At 24.1% G+C, this 16,539-nt stretch overlaps 1 protein-coding gene across 5 annotated transcripts in view; it reads right to left on the reverse strand.

Moving 5' to 3' along the window:
- LOC126895500 (probable G-protein coupled receptor CG31760) overlaps positions 1-16,539 on the reverse strand; it is an 86,802-nt gene that overhangs the window by 39,646 nt on the left and 30,617 nt on the right. For 2 of the 5 annotated variants that reach the window (XM_050667437.1, XM_050667441.1), the window contains one exon: positions 10,060-10,414. In XM_050667437.1, coding sequence (XP_050523394.1) covers positions 10,060-10,414 — 355 coding nt within the window. Of the gene's footprint in view, positions 1-10,059; positions 10,415-10,625; positions 10,728-12,755; positions 12,892-14,148; positions 14,288-16,539 lie in introns of those variants that run through there. The other 3 variants (XM_050667438.1, XM_050667439.1, XM_050667440.1) reach the window with 3 other exon arrangements.

A 16,539-nucleotide genomic window follows, 5' to 3' on the forward strand; every position in this document is an offset into this window, starting at 1 on the left:
AATTATTAATATTATAATTAACAACATATATATATATATATATATATATATATCTTATATATGCTAAAATTTTTAATTATAGTATATGTGAGATATAATATTAAATGTTAACAAAATGTATAACTTTTGCTTGCTAAATTTTTAAAGAAAGCTCATGTTTATACTATACTAATGTATTCTTATTTTTTATAAGGTTAACAAAGTCATATAAGTAATAATAGTAATTAATATTATAATTCAATATTTGGACTTATTTTTAGCATTTATGTTCAAAGACATTAGATCGTTATCTTATCACATTAAAAAAAACAATAATAACTTTTGTTGTCAAAACAATGTGTACGCTTTATATGATAACTTAGAACTTTCCAAGTATTTCACTAATAACTGTTACCAAAGTACGATTTATTTAGGAATTTTTAAACCTCAAAAGTTAACAATATCTTTTATCTGATTACCCTAACAATTTTTGTTCTATTTTTTTACGGTTTTTGTTATCTTAATTACTATACGTTGTTTTTATAGTCATTTAGTTTATTCTTAATAATCCAACTCTTTTGTATGTCTCAAGTACTAAGACACAATGCCCTATCAATTATAACTATGTATAAATTAAGGAAAGTTAATGTAGTTAAATACAAGATACTACAGTTCACAGTACAAGCTAGATATGTGCATTGTGTAAAATAAAGACTTTTTTTTAAACAACATATACGTTATAAATTTAACACAGTGATGTTTCCGTTTATATATTAGGAATATCTTTAATGCTAAGTTCTTCCATACTTTTAAAAGTTTATCTGTTAAATGTGTTCAGAGTCACCACACGTGTATGTTCTTCGTTGCTCTAGTCATTTATTTATGCAGTCAAGTCATGTAATTTCCCATCAAATAATAATGTACTCTAACTCAATGACAATAAGATAATTCGTCTAATATTCTAGTATACCTAATCCAAGTTGCGATCATTTTTTTTTCTGTTGCAGTCAAAACATAAACAATTTAAACTATTCGCGTATTTTAGTAATAAAACAAAGTACACAAACACATCATATAATTTTACTAATGAATTGTTTCCATTGACTTAGTATTGTATTATAGCTGTATTTCTCGCATAACTGATGTGTTTTCAAAACTTGGAATGAACTTGTTTGTTATTTAATTATTTTTATGAAAGTAAATATAATTGGAAACCGAATAACAGCTCGCTGAATTTTTCAAAGTTGTTGCAAACTATTTCTGAAACAAATATCTTTTGAATTGCACAGCGTGATTTTGCTACTATTTTACTATGATCAAACAATCTAACTCCAACTTAAAGCCATTTTAATTAAATGCTATTTATATTTTTACTGTACAAAAATACTTTTTAATAAAAAGTATTCTTTTTAATATTTTTAATGAATTTTTTATTTTCAAAGCTTAAAAATGTTAGAATTACGTTATAATTTTAATGTTAAAAATGAAATAAACAATAAAAAAAAAACCAGAAAACAATAAGGAAAAATAAAAGTATATCAAAGAACAGAACATTCTGTTGAACATCAGAAACAAATATTACAAAATGTTATTATTGAACTTAACGTAACGTTAAACATTAAATTAAAAAAAAAAAAAACAATATTATCATATAATAATGTAATTAATTAAATAATATAATAGTTATTATAATATAAAAAGACAAACAGTAAATAATAATATTATTATTTATTACTTTTCAAAAAACACAACAGTTCCTGCTATTTGCAAAATAGCAGGACCTATTCAATGTTTTAAAACACTACTAAAAAATAACAAGAAGGTCTATACGCTTGATTAATGAATTAGCTACTTTGAACATTTTTAAATTATTATTTATTGTTTTATGAATATATTTTTTACGACAGAAAACTTATATTACACCTCTCTGCTATTTTTTTAAAAAACTGATCCTAGTAAAATTTCAATAGAGTATTATATGACAATCTGTATTGTCTCTACTGTGTCACGTCTCCACTGAGTTTGTTTTTTTTAAATTAGGATTATGGGTACTTCTAATAGTTAATAATAGGTAATAATTAAGGTTTTTTTTTAATTTGAAGCTATAGTATAGTTTTAAAATAAGAGTTTACTACTTTTAAAAGTTGTTGAAGTCGATTTATGATCTTGTTACTCTTCACTTTTAAAGATTTAATACGTAATAATATATTTTTCCTTTTTTGTATTTAATAATAAGTCCAAAAATAAAACTTAAATGCCATAAAGAATAAAAAACAGCTCATTAAAGTGGAAACTCGATAGTTATTTAAAACACTATCTGTAATTCGTTTCGATGTGAAATTTTAATAAATGGGTTATGTTAAATATGAGTATGTTGTAACATAAATTTAAGCGGCGCCTTTTTAATTTCGGCACGAAACTGAGAAGGTATTAATTTTATCTGTGACGATCGTTTGTGCGTAAAAGACAAGTAGTCATACTTTTATAAAAACGCATTACAAGTCAGAAAATTTATTTTTACAATTTATTATACAAACACAAATTTACATAGCTTTATTTTAAAAACTAGGTTTTTCCGAACCTAATAAAAAATTTAATTCAAAAAACGTTCTTAAAAAGTTTCTATTTATTGCATTTTTATAGAAACATAAAGCTGTGTTACGGGATTATAACGTCATCACAAAATTAGTTCTTAAATACGAAAAATAAATACGGGTAGTGAGACAAAACAAATAAAACATAAAATCGGATAATTACCCAAATCGTCTTTGTATAAAATAAACAACTACATCAAACGTGGTCAGCGATCGTTGAGCCCTAAGGCCAAGCAAAGTTCATCTGTTAATAATACACGTTTATCACAGCCCATTTTAAGGTGTACGTTCATTGGTTTTCATTAATTTATCTTTGTCATGAACTTGGATCGCATCTTATATTTTAGTTTTAAGTGTTTATCTCCATTGAACAATGAATCTTCTAAGTACTCAGAGTATTTGAATTATTAGTCGAGTTTAATAAATATTAGTTACATTCTTATCTGCCTTATTTTATCTTTTTATGTAATAACATTTGAAATTTCAGGCCTCTTGATAAAATCCTATTTCAAATGTATTACTAATATATAACCGCAATTAGGATTTGTACCTGTACTCAATTTAGCCGCCCCCAATAATATTGTTATTTTGTTTTATTTTTTATGCATCGCTATTTATTTTTTATTTAAATAAGCAAAAAAACAAAAAGTCTTCTACTCTATAATGTTTATTGCATCACATATATAGATTCAGCTCTGTCATTATACGTCTATCTATTTTTTTTGTTATTTCAACAAAAAAATTATTTTTCAATCAATTTTTTATTCTTTTGATAAAACTATGTTTTTGATAGCTATGGAAAAAAACTGATTATATAATTAACTGTACTTTTATTATTTTTACAGTTCTTTAACTGTATTTATTTATTATTAGAAAGTATATTATAATTTTAATTATTGCAGAGAGGGACTATCAATTTTTCTATTAACAGCGTTTTTAAACCAAACACTATTTATTCAATATCCTCTGTGGGATAGAAATTGAGCATAAATATAATGACGTTTAGACTGTGGTATAAGTATTTTTTGTCTTCAGACAATTCTGAATTTTTTTACATTAATTTCAGCTAAAACATTCAATCTAAGTATGATGCATATATTATAATTTGGTAAAAAATCATGGAAGTCTTAAGTAAATAAAAAAGGTTAATACAAATACTTGGTTGATAATTTGTCCAAATTAATACATAACTCAAATTAGGTAGCTTAAAAAAAAATTACCGCGCTCAAACGCCTCCTTAAAGTATCATTAACTTTTTGCGTGGGTTCTGTTGGGTCGCGCTGCATGGCAGATAGGTGTACAGTGTACACACGATACGTACCATTTTTACCAGCAATTATCATTATTACTACTATTATTGTACATTTTTCTTGTCATTCACCATCTATTATCTTTTTTTATCAAATCTTGCGAAGATCTTAATATTTTTGAGTAATTAAATCTAGAAATATAATGGCTATCAACATGTTTGAAGACATCATTTGTACTTCTATATCAGTTATACACATATACGGGTCATACGTCGTTTAAAAAATCAAAAAAAAAAAGCAAAAACAACGTACTTAATTACGAAATTCGCGGTTCGTTTCACAATTTTCTTAAAAATGTCGAGTGATGATTTTGAAAAACTATTATGTATGGTTGTGCCAATAATTGTAAAAATATTGCAAATATCACATGTTCATTAACCAGCATGATTTTACAATATGTTTACTTTTTATTTGGGTCAACGGGTCTATTTTCAAATAAATATTAAAATACTTTTTTCTAGCAATTTTTAACATATTTTGATAAATAGGCAAATAAATAAAAATAATTAATCCAACAAATTTTGTATTGTATAGAAATGAAGCTAAGCGCACATTCTAAACATTATGGGGATTAAAGTCTCGTAGCCCTCTTTGGATGAGCTCAAGTTAACAATTAGAAAATGTGTCAAATACTACCAAATCTGTTTATTTTTTAAAAATAAAAATTGTACAGGCACTCGTCATAAACAACTAATCCATATATTTCTAATTATACGGAATTTCGATCTTTTATAATGATTCAGTCATTATTCAATAAATAAATAAATAATAAATATTGGACTGCTAAAATTGTTATAATTGCTGACCAAAAGAATAATATTTTTTTGATGACCTTCTTCACTTCAATAAAAGTACTAAAAAAGTAGAAAATTTGGAGGGCTAATTTAGGACTTTGGAGTGCTATGTACCCCCAGCGTCCTGGGTGTGTGCTAATGAAATATTATCAATGCTTTTAAACAATTTTGAGGGTTGACTACTGCAGAACGCTGTTAAATTTAAATATCGTCATGCAAAATTGCTGAAATGCCGTCCATACTAAAACGTCATGCCAAAATGGCAGAACCCGTGCGGTTTTCCTTTGATCTAATCTTTGAACTGCTCAACGACCCAATCCAAAGTTTTGCCGCACGACATATGAAAAAACCGCACAAAATAAATTTGTGACGTCATACTAGTGCTGCGCGGCAAATAATATAGACCCTCTCAACATCCGTGTATTTTTATTTTGCATTTTTAAAGCTTATACATAGTTAAACCCTTAATGTCAATAAAATAACAATTTTAATGCTATTTCTCAGCACGATTTAGACTTTTATATTTCTCTATAAAAGAATAGGTTTTTTGAATTGTCACAGCAGTTATGTGGTTTCATGTTTGCCTGGGGATCCTAGTTACGTGTTACTGTCTTGACTCATCTATTCTGAGCTTCAATATCTTCTCTGGTAGCAAATACGTAATGATAGTTATTGTTTTCAAAACAAGGTACTTTTAAGATACAACATTCAGTTATAATGAAATATTCATAATATCATGTTGAAAATAAACAAAAAGTCGTATTGTGTAAGGAACGTTTCTGTTGAATTGTGCTATTTTATTGAATGAAATATATTCAGAGTTGACAAATGTCCAGAGATGTGTGAATTACTACCAATCTATGTTTATATTATTGTAATTGACAAAAATTTGTGTAAATTATAACGAAACTCGAAAACAATTTAAGTTGAATTATATCTCATTTGTGAACGAAATATTTAATATGATAACATTTTATGCAGAGACAATTCTTTTTGATATCATTTAAGTTCTTGGATGACTGTTGAGTATACATTGTTACAAATAGTAACAAAGGAAGATTTTATTAAAACATTTTTTAAAACTAAATAACAAACAAATTACTACTGAGAATGGTTTTGTTTTTTTCATACATTTCAAGAATATATTTATCAAAAATTATATAAATTACAATATCATAAAGTTAAGTTAAATAAATAATTATTTGTCTAGATAATTTACAAATTACAAATTGCGAGTTGATATGTTTACTTAATATTTTCTTTTCAACGATATAGCGTTATTATACTATTTTTTTTTATTCGTCTTGACATAAAAAAGAAATAGTAAAAATATAGTGTATTAATAATGTTTAGTCGAAAAAATAACAGAAATAAGATTCTAAACTAGTAAGTGTTATTTCAAATAATTATAGTACTCCAGGTATTTATGAACTCTATCTATAAGAATTTTTTATTTACTTAATTTCATTTATTAATAAATAATTTGTAATAGAAAAATCGATGAATTACAACTTATCATTAAATAAAGATTTCTTAAGTAAAATTTTTTTTGTGTTAAGTTCAATAGAATTTATTCATTATTCATTTTATTTCAATAATTTATGTACAAGTGTATATTTACTTTGATTTTAGAATTTTACAAGTATTTTTACAAAATTTTAGTGTTGCCAATTTCAACAATAAGTTAGGTATTTATGATAATATGCCCTATCATTTAATTTTGACGTTATTCACAAGTGAAATATCCAACTATTAAAATAAATCTTTGTTTATAATTATATCCGTGATTAATCTGTGATAAATCTATCAACTACCAGTCAATTATTTTCAAAAACTATATTAATATATTAAATTTTTAACAAATCTTTTAAATACATTCAACTCACTTTTTTAAAAATTTAATTAATATTATTATTGCACATATTAATAACAATATATTTAAACAATAATGCAAAATAAGATTTTGAGTTATTTACTGTAGTAATGACAGCGACAGAACTTTAACAGGAAGTAACCTGATATAAAATCAACTATACACCACTCTTGGTACTGTTACTGTCTTGTGTACATTTATGAAAATCTAATACGTAAATGGTTCGTTATTTAAAAAAAATTGTTCTTTTTTTTTGTAAATTCGAAGAAATCCTCTTTAAAAAAAGTACTAAGCAGAATTAAATGTTTGAAAAAGTAACAAAAATTAGAGCAGACTTCATTTTTTTCTGCATTTTACTGTAACATTACAATACTTTAAATGTAGTAATTTCAATTACTGAGAATAATACATATACATATATGTTTATACATATTCTGTTTGTATATATATACAGAAATTTATTTTATTGATCAATAAATAAATTAACTATCTCATCGAAAAATTAAAAAAGGTTAAAAATGCATGTTACTATATAAATTATATAACTTTCTTAAAAATTTGAAAAAATCTTATTTAAATAAATCAACTTTTCAATTGTATTAAATTTCATTGTACTTTCACGAAACGGACAAACTTTATAACATTTCAAATGAGAAATCTATTATTGATAAATTAATAATAATAATAACGAGATTTTGAAAGATAGAATAAGGATGATATATTTATTATACTTGTTCACAATACAGGAAGTATAAAAACTTACTTGTACACAAGTCACGTCCAAAATTTAATTTATTTTTGGTAATAAATTATAATTAATGTTCGATAATTTTTTTTTATCGCAATATATAATTTATTATAGTAATAGGTGTACTTCTTATTTAGCTATGCTTAAAAAAATAAAATAATAAAACGAACTTGTATATAATTTTAAAAGTGTAAAATTCACGAGGACATACTAACTAGGATGGAGGTATATTACAATACATCTTTAGAAATATTTTATGAATAAAATTTTAAAACTTACTAAAAATACACTATTGATTAAATTTCTGAGCTAAAAAAATATACGTTCTTTAAATAAAAAATTTAATTGCATGAATGCTTTTAAACACATTTGTTGTTATAAACAATAGATTTTCTAACTATAAATTGTTTTATTTAATAAATAAGGAAAACGGCTACTATTAATTTTAAACTTATAAAAAATATTCTCATCTTGTCTTTTATAGGTATAAGGATGGTCATTATGTAATGACACAATAATGATATAATGATATATAATGATGAAGACACAACGTTTACAACGCTATGTCTAAAACTAATCTTTTTGAGGTAAACATTCGACCTTTGTGAACAACCTTAAATTTAAGAAAGCAAAAATCAAACGAGAAAAATTTCCTTTTGCGTATATTTTCGTAAATTCGTCAATCGCTTAATCTTAGACAAATAGAAAAAGTCAAATTTTTTTCTTGTTTTATCAAAAAATAAACTTTCAACATTTTTTTTTTTTTAATCTCGAAGACATCAATGTAATAATGTAATACATTATTAAAAAAAATTCAAAAAATTTATCTAGAAGTCAAAATCATTGTTATAGTATTTATTGGCGGAACAATTAATAATTTTAATATATGAAATTTTTATAGATTTTCACAAAGAAGATTTCAATAAAATTAATTATTATGATTTTATCAAACTTAAATAATTACCATTAAGTTATTTATCTCATTTAATTAGATTAGAAAAATGAATACAGAGAATAATACGCAATACACCTATTAACAACCAAAAAATTAATGTTAAATCACTATAAAACAAAAAAAAATTATTCTAATATTACAATTTAATATTTCTTAAAAGATTCATTTTAAGCATCGCCAAACATTGCAGAAATATCTTATGTAGGATATCTTATGTTTCCAAGTCATAAAATTGGCACGCATTAGACTTTTGTACTTCATCTCTAGATGAATAGATAAATTATTTTTAATACGTTATTTTACCTTTCTTGAAATATGATAGTACATTTTAAAAAACTTATATTACCCAAGAAACTTTATTCAATACTAAAACGCAACATTTAGCCTACAGATTCAATTCTTAAAATGATTAAAAGATTTTTAATATGACAGAAACACACATTATCATTTCCAAACTTAAATACAAAACAATTTTGTCTACTGAAACAATATAATAATTTTAAAAGAACTTGTTTAATTTATTTCAACCATTAATTATATAACTGCGATGTTCATATTACAATATAATTCAACTAATTAATTAAAAGTATCTACATTTTAGATAATGTACTTGGTATTATATAAACAAAAAACGATATCTACTAAAAAATATTTAATTTTCAAATTAGAAAACACTTGAATAATTAAAGTTACTTAGTGCACTTCGATAATATTAAGATTTATCAACTTAAATTTCATTTTTTCAGATTGTATTTAATATCGTTTATAAAAGAGATATTTTTAATCATGTCTGATCAATTTTAATCCTAATTTCTTGTAAGACACTAATTTTTATCGATTGATTGACAAAATTTAGTGAAATATTTTAATAGCGTTTTTTCTTTTAAGATATAAAATGAATGGCTTTGTAATAAACTATCAATTAGTTTATTACTACATTATTACCATACTTTAAGTTGAGCCAATAAAATTCAAGAAAACATCCATGGAATTTCTAAAATCATTTGATATTTATGGGTTCAATTTATATTCACAATGGATAATCTGATGAAATGGTTCTACTCAAACTAACTTGCATAAAAATGTTAGTTTCTTTATCTTACTAGAAAGGTCACGCTGTTAAATTACCTATTAAAGGTAATTTTAAATGAAACACTGATGGCATATTGTTTTTATTGAACAATATATTTAAATCTTATAATTTATCAGTAACTTTTCGCTGAAAATATCAATTTTTATCTAAATAGTATATTACACATAATAAAAATGAAAAATTATATTTTATAGTTATGTAAATTACAGGGATCACTTGAGTAATAAAAAAGAACTGGTAAAAACGTGAGTTTTATACTAAATCGCTGATTTTATAGTTTCTTTATTTTAACTAAGTAAATTAATATTATGAAATATTCGGCATAATAAAATACCTATAACTTTTATGTAGTTAAGCGACAATTCTACTATCAAAAGTAACCATATACTGTAAAACGTTCCGCTTACTGTAATTTTACACTAAAAAATAAACAGCAATAAAAAAAAAAATCGTATGCATTGTTGTATCATTTATGACAAACGGTACCTGAACGTTCCAAACGGTCATATCGATCTAAATATAGTAGTAAACAAAAACCATAACTTGAAAAAGACTATTAAGTATAAAAGCTTTAATTAATGATGGGTCGGTAGTATTTTCTTTTAATGACTCTAAAGAATAATATAAAGACGAATAATAATTTAGGCTATAGGTTCAAAATTGGTATATATTATTTCATAAATAACCTTTAAATTTTATTTTTTATCGTTTACCGTGCTTATATTGACTATTTCGATTAATCACCGACTCCGCTGTTTTTCGGGCGATATAAAACCATTCACTGGTGTTAGTCAAGTATTTATACTCAACAGCCAGATCTTTTGCCAGTATGCCTTCTTCTTTAGGCAGTCTGTATGCATAAGGACAAAACAACTGATAGTCTTTGTATTGGTTTTGATCGTAACAATTGCCAGCAGCAAATATGTCATCGTCGAATTCAACCATTGATATAACTCCGGCATGTAGCAGATATTCAGAATTCATTACTTCATGACCCGCGTACTTCCACAGCCTGGTCAACATATTTGCCCTATTTACAGCGACGTCAGCTTCAACTCTGAACCTTTCCTAAAAATTATATAAAACATATTATAAAATATTTTTCGTAAGAATTTGAAGAAAGGCTATATCTGAGGGGGGGACAAGGGGTTCGGAAACCCTCCGAAATTTTCTCAAAATATGTGTAATATGTGATTTTTTAATTTCTCTTAATATAATATTATATGTTAACAAAATCAATTATGGTATTTATTAGTTTCATGTAATTCATTCCTCATACCAAATAAGGATGTGAACTTAATTTATTCAAACGACAACAAACACATTTAACTAGCTTATAAAATAAAAAAAATTATCTAATTATGAAACTGTTCGTAAAAAGCAGTTGACTCATTAACTTATAACCACTTCAAACAATAGACTGGAACTGGGACAAAATTATGACAGCATTTGTCATTAGATATATCTAGGTCGCAATTCACCTGCTGACTAGGTATAAAATTATTAATTACTTTCAATGTTACTATCAATTAATTAATTTAATTGAAAAAATAAATTTCACATCCTTAAAAATTAAAAGTGATCATTGTAAATAGTTACTAATAACTGACATTCAAATATACCAAAAATATATACAATAATTATTATTTTAAGAAAAATCGAGTGGCTAAAGTTAAAAAAAATCACCCTTTACATGTCTGGTTGGGTTGTCCACGATGTTTTGACAAATAAAAAACTTTTGATCCAGTAAATATTTTTCATTACTTTTTTTTTTAAGAATTTATACATTCTTAGACTATATTAAAAGTATAGTGTTTATTAATAAAAATAATATATTTTTTTTAATTTTAAATTTTTTCAACATTTTTAAATAACCATTATTCATTTCCTTTCAACAAGTTTTGATGGGTCGATAACAACTTAAGGATAAATAGGATAAAAGGATAAATATTTATGAGTTACAAGCATTTTTATACATAGAGTATGTGCGTAACTCAAGTGAAGTATGCATGATAAATATACACCAGTAAAAACTGTATCCACCCGCATTATATAACCAGTCTATGTATTTAAATGTATGTAACTAAACATAGTAAAAAATATAATTTTAATCCAATATTGTAAGAATTTTTTTAAAAAAAGGAATGTAATACATACGTCAGTATATTCTAAAGTTAGTAGATTTATCAAACGATTGTGGAACGCCCCTTGTAATAAATCCAATCAAATCTAATTCAACCTTTGTATGGAATAATTATTTTATTATTGGCTACATAAGTAATTAAAAATAAAAATATATTTATCAATTTTATTGTTGGTTTATTTTAATTACATAATTTTCTTTATTTATCAGTTATGAAGTAATTTTTATATTATTCACATGTACTTTATAAGGGTGTCAACTTCAATTTTTAAAATGGGAAAGTATACATTTATATATAACTAATTTATTTATTAGATGAATTTAATGAAATAATTAAGTAAATGACTGGCCGATAATAACTTTTGACCAGTATTTTAGAAGTTATTAACAATTTAAAGTGGTGGTGAGATGTGAATGCTACTTTTTATATCACTAGACATTTCTAGTCGTCATTCTTCCTCCCGCATAGATATAAGAACGTTTAAATTATTATTAATATTATATTTTGTTGATACATTGAAATTTTTCATGAATTTAGAGATTTCATATGTGAAATTAATGAAAGTAAGATGACTTATGTTTTTGAAAATGTTTACATTGTAAACGAAAACATATTAGCACTATATCTTCTAAGATGACTTACTTTTCATGTTATTTCTCATAAATAAGCCTCACTGTGCGGTACAAAGTAATAAAAAAAAATCCCTGGTGATTTTTAAAAGTGACTGAGAATATATTTTATTTCTTTGTTTTGTCAAAGCCATTTGTAGGTAATAACACATAACACATAACACATGACATATTATTATTATATTGTTTTTCTCTATTTTTCAGCTCATTGCAAAACTATTATTGCAATAAAATGTTGATCTTAAATATAATAAAGATTTATTTTTATATAATAATAGCAAAGTAAGCAGTGCATTGAAAAATTAATATTTTTCTAAATATTGGTAAACTATTTTTGTTATAAAAACATGTTGAGGAGGATTTTTTTTTAAATATATATACAAAAATGAAATATTTATTCTTTTTAAGAATATATTTTATAATAGAAAAACAAAAGAATAAGAAAACATGTACTCAACTTTAATTGTTAACATTACCACAATAAATGTATACAGGGTGTTCAGTAAGTCAGGAAACGAGTTTCTATTGTTCTCATTGTTTGTAACAATGAGAACAATAGATACCCGTTTCCTGACTTACTGAACAACCTGTATAATTGTTTACCAAATAGTATCACATTAGAAATATTTCTCTTACCTCTATGTTTGTCTTAATTCAAATAGAAATTATTATCAATATTATTTTTTAAAAGTGTCTAACTAGATACTTTAAAAAAATATAACGAAAATGAAGTTAGTTATGTGTTCTTTTCTGATTATCACTAAAGACTACATAAAAGAATATCACTCAATGGCAATTAGAGAATCCGTAGACAATCATTATTGATTATCTACAAACACCTAAAATATATTTAAGTACTAATACACTTAAGTCGCCAAGTTCCAACCAAACAATGTTAAGCTCTATAGACACTGAATCTTCTTTAATGATCACACCCAGCTTTAGTAACAATAGTTTAACTTTTATCACGTCAACCAAGTGACTTAAATTTTAGATTCGAATTTATTTCGGATCATCAAGCAACGCGCTCATTTCATTAATGTATTTTCGTTTTGAAGAATTTTATTGGTATAGTTATTTTATATTACAACTATTTTTACTTAATGTACTTATTGAAAGGTGTCACAAAATAATTCTATCGAAAACATTGCAGACATGTAAAGAATAAAACTCCCATTTCCTTTCTGTGCTAACGCTCATGTTTAAAGAGTTATACCCACCACGAGAATATGTTATTTAAAATCAAAAAAGTTCGTCCCTAGTCTAAGTATTTATAATATATGCAAATAGATATTCTATTTATTTATATATATATATATATGTCTATCATTTTCTACTAAAAAATGTAGAGATTAAATATAGCTATAAAAATTACAAAAAATAAATAAAATGTTTAGCTTTAATAGGATTATATATTATTGTTCATCTTGCAATATTATAATAATACATCTTTTAGTATTTTACCTTTGATATAAATATAACAAAAATACCGATATCTACTTTATTTTATAGCAAAATATCGAGAATCATTTTAATCTATCTATCAAGCTTAGCTTAAAGAATATGCTATTGTACAAAAAACAAGTACATAAAATATTCATACCCTATTCTCTAAAATGTTAAAATAACATTGAAACATTTTAAAAATTGATATAAAAAATAAAATAAAATACGATTAGTTATCAATTGTAACAATAAAAACAAAATCCGTTAAAAGAACGGATTTTGTGTAAATTGAATAAAACTCTTTAAGTGTTACTTAAATTGTATAAGCGCAAACAGAAAGGTAATATCGAAGTTAAGATCCCTTAAGACACTAAAACTTATTAGTATTATTTTTTAATATATTATGGCATCTTTTTCTTTTTTCTTGGAAAGTTTTTTGATAATTTATAAGCTTTTTTTCTCAAAAAAAAAATTTATCTAATTATTATTTTGTTTATATGGAGACTTATCCAAAAATTTATTTATAGGTTTTAAGAAAATACATTTTATAAAGCGAAATATATTACACATTTTTTATACTTACATTAAAAAACTATTATAGGAATATAAAATACTTTTCTCAAATAATTATAACTATTAAAATTAAAATTGTTAAAATTCAAAATTCTGTTAATTTATATTTCAATTTTAGCAAAGACAACAGTAATTTTTATTTCAATCAAAGTAAATGGTAGAGTGATCAACTATTTTTTTAATTAAGTACTTTAGTACTTAATTAAGTAAGTAAATATTTTAATTAAAATTAAGTAATATGTCAGATTATTGATTAAAACAATTTTAAATTATCTTTTATGTACTTTATTTTAAAAGTCGAAGACTAAATAAGTAGTCAGAAAGGAATTACTCAAAGATTTCATTGAGTAGCTTTTAGGATAATTAGTTTTCTTTTTCTAATATAATTAACGATTTACTGTGTTATTCGTAAACTTATTATTGAATTTAAACGATATTTGAATAATCGATACTAGTTATGAAACAAAACCTGATTCTTTAGTTAAACTGAACTCTCAATTTTATAATCGAAACATGATTTTAACGTCTCACAATGGCATTCTAACTTAACTTTTTGGCTCTGGTTATCAAATCATGAGTGGAGAATATTTGTTGTCGTTAACCTTGTTCACTGTGTATGGTAATTTGTACAAAATCTTATCATTTATATTCTTTAATTTCGTTCATTAGTATCTTACTTGTTCATTGTCGCATATTTCATTGATAATGTTATATTATTTACTCGCACAATATATTTATATATATATTACTTATTTTACCATTTTGAATATACACATACCTCACATATGTTTTGTTCAATCGAGATGTGCTTTTGCAGTTTGCAAAGCACATCTTTTTTTTTTTTTTTGAACATTGATTATTATAAATGTGTATATTTATCTTCAAATCATTGTACTTTGGGCTTAATATATGTTGTATTCTAATATTAATTGAAATTTGTTTAATTAACCATTGTGTATGAATAATTCAAAAACATCATAGCCCATAACATAACATCATAGTCGACCAGCTTTTATTCCGTTTTTTTTCATCTTTAACGTGGTTCCCCCCTAAAGTTAAGGTACAAAACTTAATAACAGATTATTGGTACAGTGTTTATTCTATAAATCTTTATTTGGTGTCATTTTACAAATTCCTCTATGCTCCGGTGTGGTAGAAACATGGCTATTGGAAAATTCAACTTGATATGATTTATGTACTTTTATAGATGTAGATCTTTCGACCCGAAGCAGATAAACGTTACAACTTCATTGTAGTTGTAGATTTTTTGTTGATTCAAAGATAATTAATTATTAGAAAAAGTGATATAACACTATTAAATGGTGTTATTAGTATGATTTTACATCATTGCATCATTTGTTTATTTAGTATCAAAAGGAAACCTATATATTTTCATTAAAGAACAGTATAGGTGACAAAAAAAAAAAAACGAGAAAACTTTTTTTGTCACACTATGATGGATTTTTATACTTTTAAGAGTTACTTGACACTAATCAATGTTTATAAAACAATATCAAATCAATATATGAGTGCTCACAACTATATAATAAGGTATTTATTTACGTCTGCCATAAGCCTACATGTACTACAGTTTATTTTAAGAGATAAAAAATCTTTGATTATTAATACTATTAAATGTACCATATATAAGTATATTCAATAATTTCTAAAATGTTTTTTTTAAACTTAAATAATAATTTTTAAAGGCATATGTATGACAATTTTAAAATTCAAATATTTAAAATGTTTTTTTTAGCCAGAGAAAAATTTAGATTTTTTAATATTTTAATATTAATTCATATTAATATATTAATGAATAATATGCTATTAAAGATTATTACTTTAATTTTAATTAACGATAATGATAATTTGAACCAATACTCAACACTAAGTAAAAACTGTTTTTAGAAAGTTATTTTAAAATAAAGTAAATTTGACTGTTTATAGAGCAACTAAACATTTATTTATTTTAAAAATTATATAACAGATTTACTATGACAAACTTTTAATATCTAGAAATAAAATGAACAATTACATCTGCTCTTAGATGTTAATAATTTTAGCCTTATAACAAATCAATTAATAGAATTTAAATTGAAGAAATTGACAAGACTCTGTAACGAAATCACAAATTGCATAATAAATTAACGAAAAAAAACTAGCATATTGGAGTCGCAGCATAGTTGGGACAAGTATATATTGACATATGACAGTATCAACTATCAGACTATATAGTATCAACTATATCACTATCATAAAAAAAAACACTTCGATGCGAGTCTGTTACATTTCACAACAAATTGTATGCTTGTAATTTTACAATTTCTATATATTTTAAAGTTTTGCATAATTTTGAAATGCTTTTAAATTATTTACTTAATTAAAAAAAAGTCTTTTTTTA

This window comes from Daktulosphaira vitifoliae, unplaced genomic scaffold, assembly GCF_025091365.1.
Source record: "Daktulosphaira vitifoliae isolate Bord-2020 unplaced genomic scaffold, ASM2509136v1 Scaffold_1, whole genome shotgun sequence".
Lineage (NCBI taxonomy): Eukaryota > Metazoa > Arthropoda > Insecta > Hemiptera > Phylloxeridae > Daktulosphaira > Daktulosphaira vitifoliae.